Source organism: Triturus cristatus, chromosome 4_1, assembly GCF_964204655.1.
Source record: "Triturus cristatus chromosome 4_1, aTriCri1.1, whole genome shotgun sequence".
Classification (NCBI taxonomy): Eukaryota; Metazoa; Chordata; class Amphibia; order Caudata; family Salamandridae; genus Triturus; species Triturus cristatus.
This window is the reverse complement of record NC_140585.1, coordinates 72964424-72977240: the sequence shown is the minus strand read 5'-3', so window position 1 is coordinate 72977240 and position 12817 is coordinate 72964424. Positions and strand designations below refer to the sequence as shown.

The 12817-nt window shown below is 48.9% G+C and overlaps 1 protein-coding gene across 2 annotated transcripts in view; it reads right to left on the bottom strand.

Moving 5' to 3' along the window:
- The window catches only part of LOC146839558 (MLX-interacting protein-like), a 219272-nt gene that overhangs the window by 21357 nt on the left and 185098 nt on the right, over positions 1 to 12817 (bottom strand). The window contains exon 12 of one of the 2 annotated variants that reach the window (XM_085651624.1): positions 10133 to 10226. The exons of the other annotated variant lie outside the window; for it this stretch is intronic. Coding sequence (XP_085507750.1) covers positions 10133 to 10226 — 94 coding nt within the window. The remainder of the gene's footprint in view (positions 1 to 10132; positions 10227 to 12817) is intronic. 2 annotated transcript variants of the gene reach the window in all.

The window sequence follows — 12817 nt, the reverse complement described above, 5'->3', positions numbered from 1 at the left end:
TATATGGATAGGCCCTGGTGGCCGCTCAAACCATATACTAAAATAGTGGTATAAGTACCACGAACAGGAAAGGGAAAAGGCCTAGGGCCTCTAGAATCGCTGGGCCTACAAGGAGCAAACTTCAGTTAGTGACCAGGAGGTCCACGGGTCGCGTGTGCAGTGAGGAAAGTTACACGCGGGCTCCCATAGGTTTTCAATGGGTGCGTAAAAGTTCAAAAGTTACTGCTAGAAGGGTCTTCTGGTTGGACTACGAATTCAAGACTTCAAACCTAGACATTGGAGATGTTACTCTACACTTGTGCATCGGAGTGCCAGCTTTACCTCACCCACAGGAAGCGGGTGCATAGGTCTCGAAGTGCGTCGGGTTTCGTCTATCTGTTCAATGGAGCCTGATGACAAAAATGCTGCAGGCGGTCGGTCCAGAAGAGATGCGGTGGATCCAAGGATGGATCGGAGTTGTAGAAGACCTGTAAGCAGAGGGGACAGTGTTCACAGTCACTAGCCAGTGACCGGCGTGGCACCAGGTAGGTACCAGGCGATGTCGGGTGCAAACAGGTGAAGATGTGTAGCTTGTCTCTGCAGCCACGTGGTCCCTGGAGGTCGACGACGTCCAGGAGTCGGTTCACGAGCTGTCCCATGCAGGCTCTCGCTGTCGGCGGTGTCGGCGACTCAAAAGAAGCAAACAAGCCTTGGCAAAAGCAGGAGTCGCAGGAATCGAAGAAAGCTTGTAGCTCTGACCAGCAAGGTCAGAGGGGCTGCTCCTTTGGAGGGAAGCAGGGGCCAGTCTGGAGCAACCAGACCAGCGTCGTAGTTTTCAAATAGGTTCGCCAAGATGGCCACTAGCCAACGGGCCAGGGACCGGTTAGGCGCGTCGAGTCGCAAAGTGCAAAGGGGCCCCACGCAGATCGTGCAGATGCTGGAGGGCTCACCTTTGGTGCAGATGCTGCTCGGATGTTGGGCTTCTCAGGACCCAAAGCACAACTCGGAGGGAGCCTCTGTTGTCGTGCTTGCAGCTTGTCGAGTGTCTTCCAAGATGGCTGGCTCCACGTGTCTCGGTGCCTCCACGGGTTCCTTCTTTGCAGGGACTGTGGATCGGGCTGTGAGAAGTCTGGAGGTCCAGTTCTTGTCGGTCTCTGGGCTCGGGCTCGGGCTCCGGCGGGAGGCGGCGGCAAAGCAGACGTCGATTCGCTGGTTGGTGCTTGCGTTAGCAAGATGGTCACTCCCTGACCATAGGGGAGAATTCCTTCAGTCTTCTGTGCAGCAGAACGTCGAAGTTCCCGTCTTCTTCTTAGTGTTAAGTTGATTCCAGGATGTCTGAAGTCTTAGGACACAGCTCCTACCTTTAAGCGGATTCTAGGGGCCGGACTACCTGCTAGGTCCCTCCCTAAGGGTGGGACCAGGAAGGGGGGTGGTTACACCCCCAATCCTTTGTCCAGCTCGCCCCAGGTCCGGGGCTGGTGTGCCCCAGGACCGGTTTGAACTGGCATATGCACCAAGGCTCCTTGTGAGCCTCAGGCATGTCTGATTCTATTCAAGCCCTACCTGACCAATACACAAAATCCTGTCTGGGGTGGTGCTCGCACCTCCCCTGGCAGGAAACCCTTTGTCCACGTCTCCCAAGCTGGAAGGACTCCCAGCAGCAGGAGGGCAGACTTGTGTCGGTGGTGGCAGCGTCCATTTTGTGGAGCTGAGGCTATGTCTGATTTTACCCGGGTTTCAGGTTCTGTACATGTCGTGTCCCTCTAGAAGGGTGGAATGCTAACCCCGTCGCCAGAATTGGCGAGGGGTTAGTATTCCAATTCGTATGACACCTTACTCGACATGTTTTGATAAAGCCAAACCAAAGATAGCATTTAACCGCGAGGTTCATAATGCACTTAAGAGTATATGGTATGACGATATCTGGAAACAGTAGAAGGAAGTTGTTCCGACCACTGCAGACAGGCTCAGCTCATGCCAGAGCACCATCTCACATGAAACCAAGCACTCTGCCTTCAGGATTGTTAAGGCCTGCCATAGGAGTGACTTATAGGTTAACATGTGTCCCATTTAAGGTTAGGTATAGGTATACTACACCTAAGTAAGAGGTGGATACACCAACTTACCCCAGCTGAGTGATCAGCCAGTTGTGTCAAATTGTGAGGCCAGGCCAGGGGTGGCACAATACATGCTCCAGCCCCTGGTAGGCCTTAGATACACCAATGCCCTGGGTACCTAGTGTACACTGGTACACGGGCTCACAGGGTGATCCTTACCAATTGTGTATGTACCTAGGGTACATGGAGTCCATTTTAAAGAGAGAGCAGCCAGGCTGAGATCCTGAATGGCAGGATCTCAGGCCAACTAAGTCGAAAAACCAGCTAGACACTAGGCAAAAAGTTGGGGGTAACCATAGTCAGATATCCACCTTCCTACACAACCCCCCCCCCCCCAAACGAAGGGAGATAAGGCTGTCCTTGACCAGGTAAGCCTATATTGCCCAAGTGGCCATATAAGGAAGAACCAGCACTGGCATGGTTACCCCCTGTCTCATGGTCCACTAAGCAATCCCTCACCCTAAAGGTATCATAGGGTCTCCACCATAGGGAATCTCTACCTTTGGTGTGTCTTTGCAAAGTAAAAGGCTGGTGTTGAGATGGAGTATTGAAGTGAGTGTCCTCCAAGTGATGCCTCAGCTTCCTCCAATCATCCTCCACCATGGATGCCTTTCTTTCTTTAACTGAGTTGCAGTGTGCTCTCAGGGTCAGCCTCTGGCTACCTAAAGCTGGAGGCTGGGTCCCTTTTGTGGGCTTACTGGAGGGACAGGTCAGGTTTGGGGCCCTAAGGTCCCATGTTTGCCTGTGCCCAACAGAATCCCTCTGGGGGAGGTCCCTAACTACCTGTACAGGGGATCCCTCAGGAATGTGTTTAACCATCACCTGGCTAGGGCTACTAGCCAGGCAATCCTCATTCTTTTGATGGGGGGGGTTCTTGTGGACAGGGACCCTCTTGGGGGCCACTGGCCTCCCTGACCTCTGCAGCCCTGGGCTGACTGAGGCAGGGTAGAGAGAGGCAGGCTACCTGCACCAGACTGGGTCCCACCCTGGAAAGGTCCACTGACATCAGAGGCTCTGCCAGGCTAGGCTTGGCTACCTCTGGGGCAGTTCTTTCACAAGGGGTGGTGTCAGATCCCTGGGGAGGCTGACCCTTTCCTAATGTCTGGGGAGAGGGAGACTTTTCTTCCTCCCCACTACTCTGTTTGTGTGGAGTGATCCATAGTTTCAGGCTTCACTACACCTATGTCAGTCTGAGTATGGACTGAGACCATTACAGTCCTGCCAACCTTTTTAGGGGGGCACTCAGTTTGGGTTTGAGCTGTGACTGTCACAGCTCTGCCAGTCTCTACAGGGAAGTCTGTCTTTGCCTGGGCTGTGGCTACCACTGCCCTTCCAACCTTTTCAGGGAGGAAATCTACTTGGACAGGGGTTGTGGCTGGCACAACCCCACTACCCTTTTGTGAAAGGCCTACCATTTTAGAATGGGTGTTTTGTTCGACTCCAGCCCAAACTGAGAGTTCTAAGTCATTCCCCAATAAGCAGTCCACAGGCAAGGTTGGGGACACTGCCACCCTTTTAGGGCCAGTGACACCTCCCCAGCTGAGACATACCTCTGCCATGGGATGACTGTTCTGTTGGCCATCAATGTTAGTTACCTAGTAGGAGAAACCAGGCAAAAGCTGCTCAGAGGGAACTAGCCAATGGGCCACCATAGTGATGCTAGCTCCAGTGTCTCTGTAGGCCTCAGCTTTTCTACCATTGATGTAGGGCTCGTGTCTGTACCTACCCAAAGTGTTGGGACAGGCAGTGAAGTTGGCAAAACCCATGCCACCATCACAGACAAGAGTAGTTGCTGTAGGGGAATTGGCTAAGCCAGGGTCCCCCTGTGTTCCCCAAGTAAACCCACCCAAATTTCTGGGGGCACTCCCACCACCTGGGGGTTTACTGCTGACAGTAATAGGTGGTGAGACAGGAGTAATTGGAGGAACAGTTTTGTTTTTAGCCTTTGGGCAACTGCTGTCAGTTTTCCAATGCCCAGGAATTTTACATTCATGGCAGTAAGGCTTTTTACCTGTGGTAGAGGAGGGAGCTTGGGGCCCACCACCCTGTGTGGAGTTTTGGGGCCCTGAGGAAGATTTCTCTTTTGTTTTATCCCCACCCTTCTCTTGAGGTTTGGTGGTATCTTTCTTTTGGTCACCACCCTGATTTTTAGGCCTGATCCTGGTCCTGACCCATTTATCTGCCCTCTTTCCCAATTCTTGGGGAGAGGTCAAATCTGAGTCTACCAGGTGTTGATGGAGGAGCTGGATTTGACAGTTACTTAAAATCTGTTCTCTCATCATCAAATTGTACAATCCTGTATAATCTGAAACCTTACTTCCCAGCAACCAAACCTCCAAAGCCTTAGTGGCACATTCAATGTATTCAGACCAGTCCTGAGTCTGTGTCTTCTGGGTATCTCTGAACATTAACCTGTACTGTTCAGTGGTTAAGCCTAACCAATCAACCAGGACACTCTTCAGGGCTCTGTAGTTTCTGACATCCTCCTCTTTAACAGTGAGGAGTCTATCTCTGCCTCTACCTTCAAAGGAGAGCCATAAGATTGCTGCCCACTGGTCCTCAGGAACCTGCTGCACTTTGCAGGCTCTCTCAAGAGCAGTCATCCACTTGTGGATATCATCCCCACTTTTGTAGGGGGGCACAACCTTGGACAGGTTCCTATTATCAAAGACCCTATCTTTGTCCCTAGGGACAATGCTGCCAAACAGTGGGTATAGACCCACTCTCTCTAGGTTGCCTAGCCTTGCTCAGTTTCTCTTCCATCAGGGCTACTTCTAGCTCCTGTTTCCTGATCCTCAGCTGGGCTTCCTGCATTCTGGCCTCATGCTCCCTCCTCTGAGGGCTGGTCATCCTTCTTCTGGAATGACCCTGAGAGCCTCTAGAGGCATGAGAGGCATTAGAGTCACCTGAGTGATTCCTCTGTCTCCCAAACCAATGGTTAAGTCCACTGGGGAGATTCAATGGGGGGAACCCATTGTCATTCCCAAATAGTCTTAAGTTAGCTGAGCCAGGTATAGCACCTGGCACTGGGCTATTTCTCCCATCTGAATTACTACTACTATCAGACTCATCCCCTTTGTCATCCCTGTCCATATGCTGATCCTCATCATCTGTAGTCTGATTCTCAACTAAGGGGCGACTGTTAGGAAGGGGTGCTTCAGTAGCATCTTTAGAAGGAGGGCCTCCTGTTCCAGTCCCTAAGGGGCCTAACTGGGAGGCTTTCTTGTGAGCTCTCTGATCTTCATCAGCTTGTAAGAGTTCTCCGAGTTCAGCAGAGGTAGGGTTCCTGGGCTGATTAAGGCCCCTGATGTTTGCCAACTGCCTGAGCTCATTCTGGTTTAGGGTAGCAAAGATGGATGGTGCCCTCTGGGGGTCACTCTCGACAGAGATGGGTACGTTGGACCCCTCTGCCCCAGCCATTGCTCTTAAGTGTGGGTGGATGTGTTGCAACTACCTACACTTGGGTTTTCCTACTAAACCTATCTAGTAGTTGTAGTCAGGGTGTGCTACTCCCTTTGCTCTACAACAACTAACTTCAGTAGAACTTAAGTATATAACTAACTTGTTGTATATGTACCTAAAGGTACCTGTATGATCTTTCAATTGGTAACAAAGAGATTACAGAGGTAAAACACAGCAAGCTCAAATCCCATCGCTGCCACCAATGTGAGAAGTTGGCCTGGTATATGATGTTCACTAGTTAAAGTGACCACCTTGTACCATGCCAAGCAACCCTTATGGTGTGGTTGTAAGTCAACCTTTACGGACCAGCTGCCCTAGTGGTAGCGTAGGCTAAGCAGTCTTTGAGGCTAAGCGTGTTAAGCAAGCTGTTTCACCATATGTAACCCCCCTTTATACCAATGAAAGGACACCACACAAATATTTATTCAAAATATATATGTATTTATTACTCAAAGTATCCCCTAGACTCTTTATGAGCACAGGAGCACAAATCGTTAAACAAGAAAGTATCACAATATACAGAAGTTGCACTTTATATGGATAGGCCCTGGTGGCCGCTCAAACCATATACTAAAATAGTGGTATAAGTACCACGAACAGGAAAGGGAAAAGGCCTAGGGCCTCTAGAATCGCTGGGCCTACAAGGAGCTAACTTCAGTTAGTGACCAGGAGGTCCATGGGTCGCGTGTGCAGTGAGGAAAGTTACACGCGGGCTCCCATAGGTTTTCAATGGGTGCGTAAAAGTTCAAAAGTTACTGCTAGAAGGGTCTTCTGGTTGGACTACGAATTCAAGACTTCAAACCTAGACATTGGAGATGTTACTCTACACTTGTGCACCGGAGTGCCAGCTTTACCTCACCCACAGGAAGCGGGTGCATAGGTCTCGAAGTGCGTCAGGTTTCGTCTATCTGTTCAATGGAGCCTGATGACAAAGATGCTGCAGGCGGTCGGTCCAGAAGAGATGCGGTGGATCCAAGGATGGATCGGAGTTGTAGAAGACCTGTAAGCAGAGGGGACAGTGTTCACAGTCACTAGCCAGTGACCGGCGTGGCACCAGGTAGGTACCAGGCGATGTCGGGTGCAAACAGGTGAAGAGGTGTAGCTTGTCTCTGCAGCCACGTGGTCCCTGGAGGTCGACGACGTCCAGGAGTCGGTTCACGAGCTGTCCCACGCAGGCTCTCGCTGTCGGCGGTAAGAAGCAAACAAGCCTTGGCAAAAGCAGGAGTCGCAGGAATCGAAGAAAGCTTGTAGCTCTGACCAGCAAGGTCAGAGGGGCTGCTCCTTTGGAGGGAAGCAGGGGCTCCACGTGTCTCGGTGCCTCCACGGGTTCCTTCTTTGCAGGGACTGTGGATCGGGCTGTGAGAGGTCTGGAGGTCCAGTTCTTATCGGTCTCTGGGCTCGGGCTCCGGCGGGAGGCGGCGGCAAAGCAGACGTCGATTCGCTGTGTGGTGCTTGCGTTAGCAAGATGGTCACTCCCTGACCATAGGGGAGAATTCCTTCAGTCTTCTGTGCAGCAGAACGTCGAAGTTCCCGTCTTCTTCTTAGTGTTAAGTTGATTCCAGGATGTCTGAAGTCTTAGGACACAGCTCCTACCTTTAAGCGGATTCTAGGGGCCGGACTACCTGCTAGGTCCCTCCCTAAGGGTGGGACCAGGAAGGGGGGTGGTTACACCCCCAATCCTTTGTCCAGCTCGCCCCAGGTCCGGGGCTGGTGTGCCCCAGGACCGGTTTGAACTGGCATATGCACCGAGGCTCCTTGTGAGCCTCAGGCATGTCTGATTCTATTCAAGCCCTACCTGACCAATACACAAAATCCTGTCTGGGGTGGTGCTCGCACCTCCCCTGGCAGGAAACCCTTTGTCCACGTCTCCCAAGCTGGAAGGACTCCCAGCAGCAGGAGGGCAGACTTGTGTCGGTGGCGGCAGCGTCCATTTTGTGGAGCTGAGGCTATGTCTGATTTTACCCGGGTTTCAGGTTCTGTACATGTCGTGTCCCTCTAGAAGGGTGGAATGCTAACCCCGTCGCCAGAATTGGTGAGGGGTTAGTATTCCAATTCGTATGACACCTTACTCGACATGTTTTGATAAAGCCAAACCAAAGATAGCATTTAACCGCGAGGTTCATAATGCACTTAAGAGTATATGGTATGGCGATATCTGGAAACGGCAGAAGGAAGTTGTTCCGACCACTGCAGACAGGCTCAGCTCATGCCAGAGCATCATCTCACATGAAACCAAGCACTCTGCCTTGAGGATTGTTAAGGCCTGCCATAGGAGTGACTTATAGGTTAACATGTGTCCCATTTAAGGTTAGGTATAGGTATACTACACCTAAGTAAGAGGTGGATACACCAACTTACCCCAGCTGAGTGATCAGCCAGTTGTGTCAAATTGTGAGGCCAGGCCAGGGGTGGCAAAATACATGCTTCAGCCCCTGGTAGGCCTTAGATACACCAATGCCCTGGGTACCTAGTGTACACTGGTACAGGGGCTCACAGGGTGGTCCTTACCAATTGTGTATGTACCTAGGGTACATGGAGTCCATTTTAAAGAGAGAGCAGCCAGGCTGAGATCCTGAATGGCAGGATCTCAGGCCAACTAAGTCGAAAAACCAGCTAGACACTAGGCAAAAAGTTGGGGGTAACCATAGTCAGATATCCACCTTCCTACACCCATTGGTTGCTGACCTTGAGACACCTAAAAAGCCCCCGTAAATACAGTAGTTAGGGGGGAGACCTGAACCAAGAAGACAGATTCCCGCAACCTACGAAGAAGAAGGAGGAAAGAAGACGCCCAGCAGAGGAGACTGCAGAGAAGAACTGACTTGGACCCAGCCCTACCGGCCCGTCTGCAGTTTCCATAGATCCTGCACCAAAAGTTGCCTTGTCCTGCAGCCAGCGACCTCCAGAACCCTGGGAGGACTGACTGCCTTCAACAAAGACTGGATCTCATATGAACATCAACTCAGTCCAAAAGAAACTCCCAAAACAGGCTCTGAGCCAGCTGAGGACAAAGAAACCCGTCGTCCGGAACCACCACTGCACCCGTTGCCTACGGCCCGAGTGGCCCACCAGTCCCAGCGAGGTCCCCCAGTGCTCCAGATTTGGAGTCCACCATGGGTTGACCCCTCCAGGACTCCCCAACGTCACCTGCAGCCTCTGCACAGAGACCACCCCCAACCGCGAGTGGCCCGGTAAGGTGAAATCCGACCTCAAAAGACACCACTGCATCCAGCCGCCCTGCGCCCTGGAGAAGAGACCCCGAGGTGCACCTACGTTCCCGAGCCCTCCAACTAACCTGCCCAGCTGTTGGTTTCTCTTAGAACACTTCCTGGACCAAGCCTGCAGCTAAAACCAAAACCGTCAATCCCCATTGAAAACAACAGGGCACTGGACACCAAAACAGCACCCTGCATCCAGCCGCCTCTGCGCCGCTGCGGGTGTATTTTGGGTGCTAACTCGGATCCACCTTTGCCTAGAGCCTAACACGAGGAGCTTTTGCTCCCACAACCTCGTGGCCTGCTCGTGAAAAACACCACCAACCGGAGGCCCCCTATCCCCCATTGGATAACATTGGGTCTCAGCACTCCCCACCCAGCCGCCCTAGTGCCTCTGAGGGAGCTTGGAGAGTGCATCCTCGACCCTGGGCGAACCCTGGTTCTAACACCAGAATACCGACTCCCACAAACAAGTACTTACCTGTAAACCGATAACCACATTTTCTCCAAAGGAATACACTGACTGTTTTTCCTTGAAAATTGTTCTAAATGTGGAGTTGGTCTTGTATGAGAACTTGAAAAACTGCAAATAATTGAAAACTGCTTTACTTACCTTTTCTCTAGGAAATGTCCCAGTGTGATATCTAGGCATATCATACGGACTAGAAAAAGTAATCCATAAAGTAGTCTGTAAAGTAATCAAAAGGAATCGAACAGTAATTTCCACTGTATTGAAATGATTTACAAACTTGTAACGATTTTCATTCAGAAGGCTTGCATTGTTCAACCTGCCTTGAAAAGTACCATATACACTTACCTGTGCCAGGCTTGGCTTAGTTCTAGAAATAAAATAACTAAATAATATTTTGATACAAATCAAATTGGTCTGAGTTCAGTCTTTGAGTGTGTGACATCATTTGCTGCCTGAGTGTGTACAACAAATGCTTAAAACTGTCCTCTGATAAAGCCTTACTACTCGACCACACTACCACAAATAGAGAGTAAGGTGCTATCCACTTTTACCTCTGCCTACCTTTGGGGTTCCACTGGACTTTGTGGAAACTATACCTCATTTTGGTATAGTATATACAGAGCCAGCTTCTTACAAGGGTAGAAAGAGGAAATGGAGTGATAGGAGGTGAGCAGGATAGCGGTGTGCGGGACGATAGAGGAAGGGTGGAACGGGGGTAGGAAAGGGGCCTAGATGTTGCTGTGCCTGCATTTCTGATCCGGACTTTCAACATCTACAGGAACACAGAGGGGGGAGCATAGAAATCATAAACTAAACTACTGCACAAAGCATCAGATCCATGAAGAGAAGATGATCATGCTTCTTTAACTACTGAACCATAGCCTTACCTGTGACATACAGCTGACTGGGCAGGGAAGCGTTCTTGGTGTTATGTGTAGTGCTGAGCAGGACTGTGGTTGACAGGTCTGGCAGTCCCGGAGACTAGTAGATGAGATGCAGAGAGGGTAAAATAAAGGTGGAGAGGAAAGAGAGAGAGAAGCTGGGTTCAGCACAATACTTAAACAGACCAAGTCAGTTTAATGAGACCCCGATAAGCACTATAGCTCACTTCAAATGCCCTCTCAACTAAAAAAGGTTCAGACTCTTTCAACCTACCCTCTGGAAGGGCCTCAGCTCACTCTTGCATCGATCCTACAAACATTGATTCTTGCCTCAAACACCCCTTGCGTACCACAGAGCATACTCGCAGTTTGTCTCAAACAGTCTCGCTCAGAGCTTTGCAATTCAAACAGCCTCATGTCTTGAACGGCGAGTATTCGTATGGAATCCTTTATGAGTCAGTTTCTCATCCCTAATGAAGCCACCTCTGGAATGGTCTTATTCTTCCACAGATCCTTCTGTCACATAGGCTCTACTTGCAGTTTACTTTCCCAAACGGCTTCTGCTATTGTGGCCACTAATCACGAAGCATCTCTTTGGTTCTAAGGCCTCTGACTTCATATAGCCATGCATTGTAAGAACTACTTTTTCATGTGTAGTCCTAAACCCATCTAAGCATGAGCATCCATACATGGACAGACTCAGATTTTCTATATTCGGTTTGGTTCAACTTATTTTGTTTCTTCACTGTTCCCTAGCTATGACTTTTGCTTTGTTTTTTTTTAATAAGTGTTTTAATGAGAGTTATCCGTGTCTCATTACAGGAAGATTACCCTGATACATGGATTTACAGATCGTTGCTTGAATATTACAATTGGGTGGACAAACAATACTGATATTCACCCGTTTGGGTTGAATGTTACTAAAAATCGAGAAGTGACTAACATTTTCACTGTAAACAGAATTCCAGGTAGGAACTAAAATGCGCATGAGCCTTTGTCTGCTCCATTTGGAACTTTGTCTTTTTGCTAATACTGTAAAATGGAATTGTTCTTATCTCATTTTGGCACTGAAAAATTATAGTTAAGTGTTTCCATTGGAAGAACGTTTTTTGTTTCGCTATTTAAAGTTGGGCAGAGTTTCACAAAACTGCACGAAACTTTACAAAAATAAATTTCAGCCACCTCAGCTCCTTCCTGGAAAGTTTTTTGTTGATTTTGTCAAGCGGGGGCTGAAAAAGATAGCATGGCAAATCATTGTTTTCCCATGTTAATTCTCATTGGAAACGTTGCTCTCTGATACAGAAAAATGGCTGAACGGAATTACACTAAATTTGGAAAAAGTTAGAACTTTACTCCAAAAACATGCTTTTTGTGATTTGCCGTAAATTCAGCTGTTTTCAAGAAATTCATGTTTAAAGAAGTGCTTGGATTGGGCTCCATAAAAAGTTTGTACTATCTGGACGATGAGTCCTGCAGTATCGAAAATTTTAAAAACTTGGACCCTCTGATAGGTCGAGGGAGCTTTTTCTCCCTTCTACCACTTTGGTATCATGGGACTAGGATCAGTCCCACAGTACTGAGCAATCTGATTGGCTTGCCACAACTCAGATGAAAATGTTACATCGACCATACCAGTATTTCGCGACTTGGTATCCATGTCCTGAACCTCTGGCACCTTTAGGAGAACCCAGAGGGTCTCAGATGGACCATCCTTTCAAACCCCAGGGCAAAAGAAAATTGTTCCATGGGTTCCTCAGGGAAGCTTGCACAGTACATTAGTACCATGGGGTTGAAAGGTGAGCGCCAACACTTGTGAAAACTATTAAAAACAAAAAAAGGGGGAAAAAAGGAAATGTGGCTTGGGTGTCTGTGGGGATTTTCATTAGTGATATCATCAGAGCTGTTATTTAACATGTCATGAGTGATGCAATATGTGAGATCATAAGCAGAGCATGGTGGGGCGCAAGGTATAGTCAGCTTAGTAAACCACAACTGGTGAATTTCAGTATTTCTTTTTTTTGTTTTTTAAAAGTTATTTCTACACATAAGTATACCGTTACATTGACCTCTTTTTTCAGTGAATTTCTAAGGCTTCACATAAGTTAAGATCTTATTACCATGCACAATTGTAACGTCACTGCAACGTTTGGTTCTTCAGTGAAAATAAATAATTATATGCATCTTCGGTAACAATTTGTTGCACTGTGGGATTTACAGGATAAGATTTGTTGGCTATGCAGACACGGACAAATATTTGCCACTTAGCTGCATAACAGGGGCGGGTTGAAGGCCGTATGGTCTCTTTGAGGTTGGACATACATTCTTGGGGAAAGTGGAGATACCTGAATTCGAGGACCTCCGGTGCTAAAGTGTAAGATTGAGTTGTGCTGACTCCAGATGCTGATCTGACAGCATCTCTGTGTGAGCAGGTCTTATCTGAGGGTAAGACTAATGAGGGTCGACTGGTAACTGCAGACATGTCTAAAACCAGGGCTGTCTGGCCCAGGATGACCTTAAGATGACAGTAGAGATGTTTGTCTGAGCCTCCTGATCACAAATGAAAGAAGTAGAAAAGCTTAAGGAAATATCCATAACCAGTTCATCCATGGACCATGGATGTGGGTATCTGGCAACAAAGTTTGGCCAAATTGTGTTTTCAGCAGTGGTTAGAGCTCTACTTGTAGAGTGCTC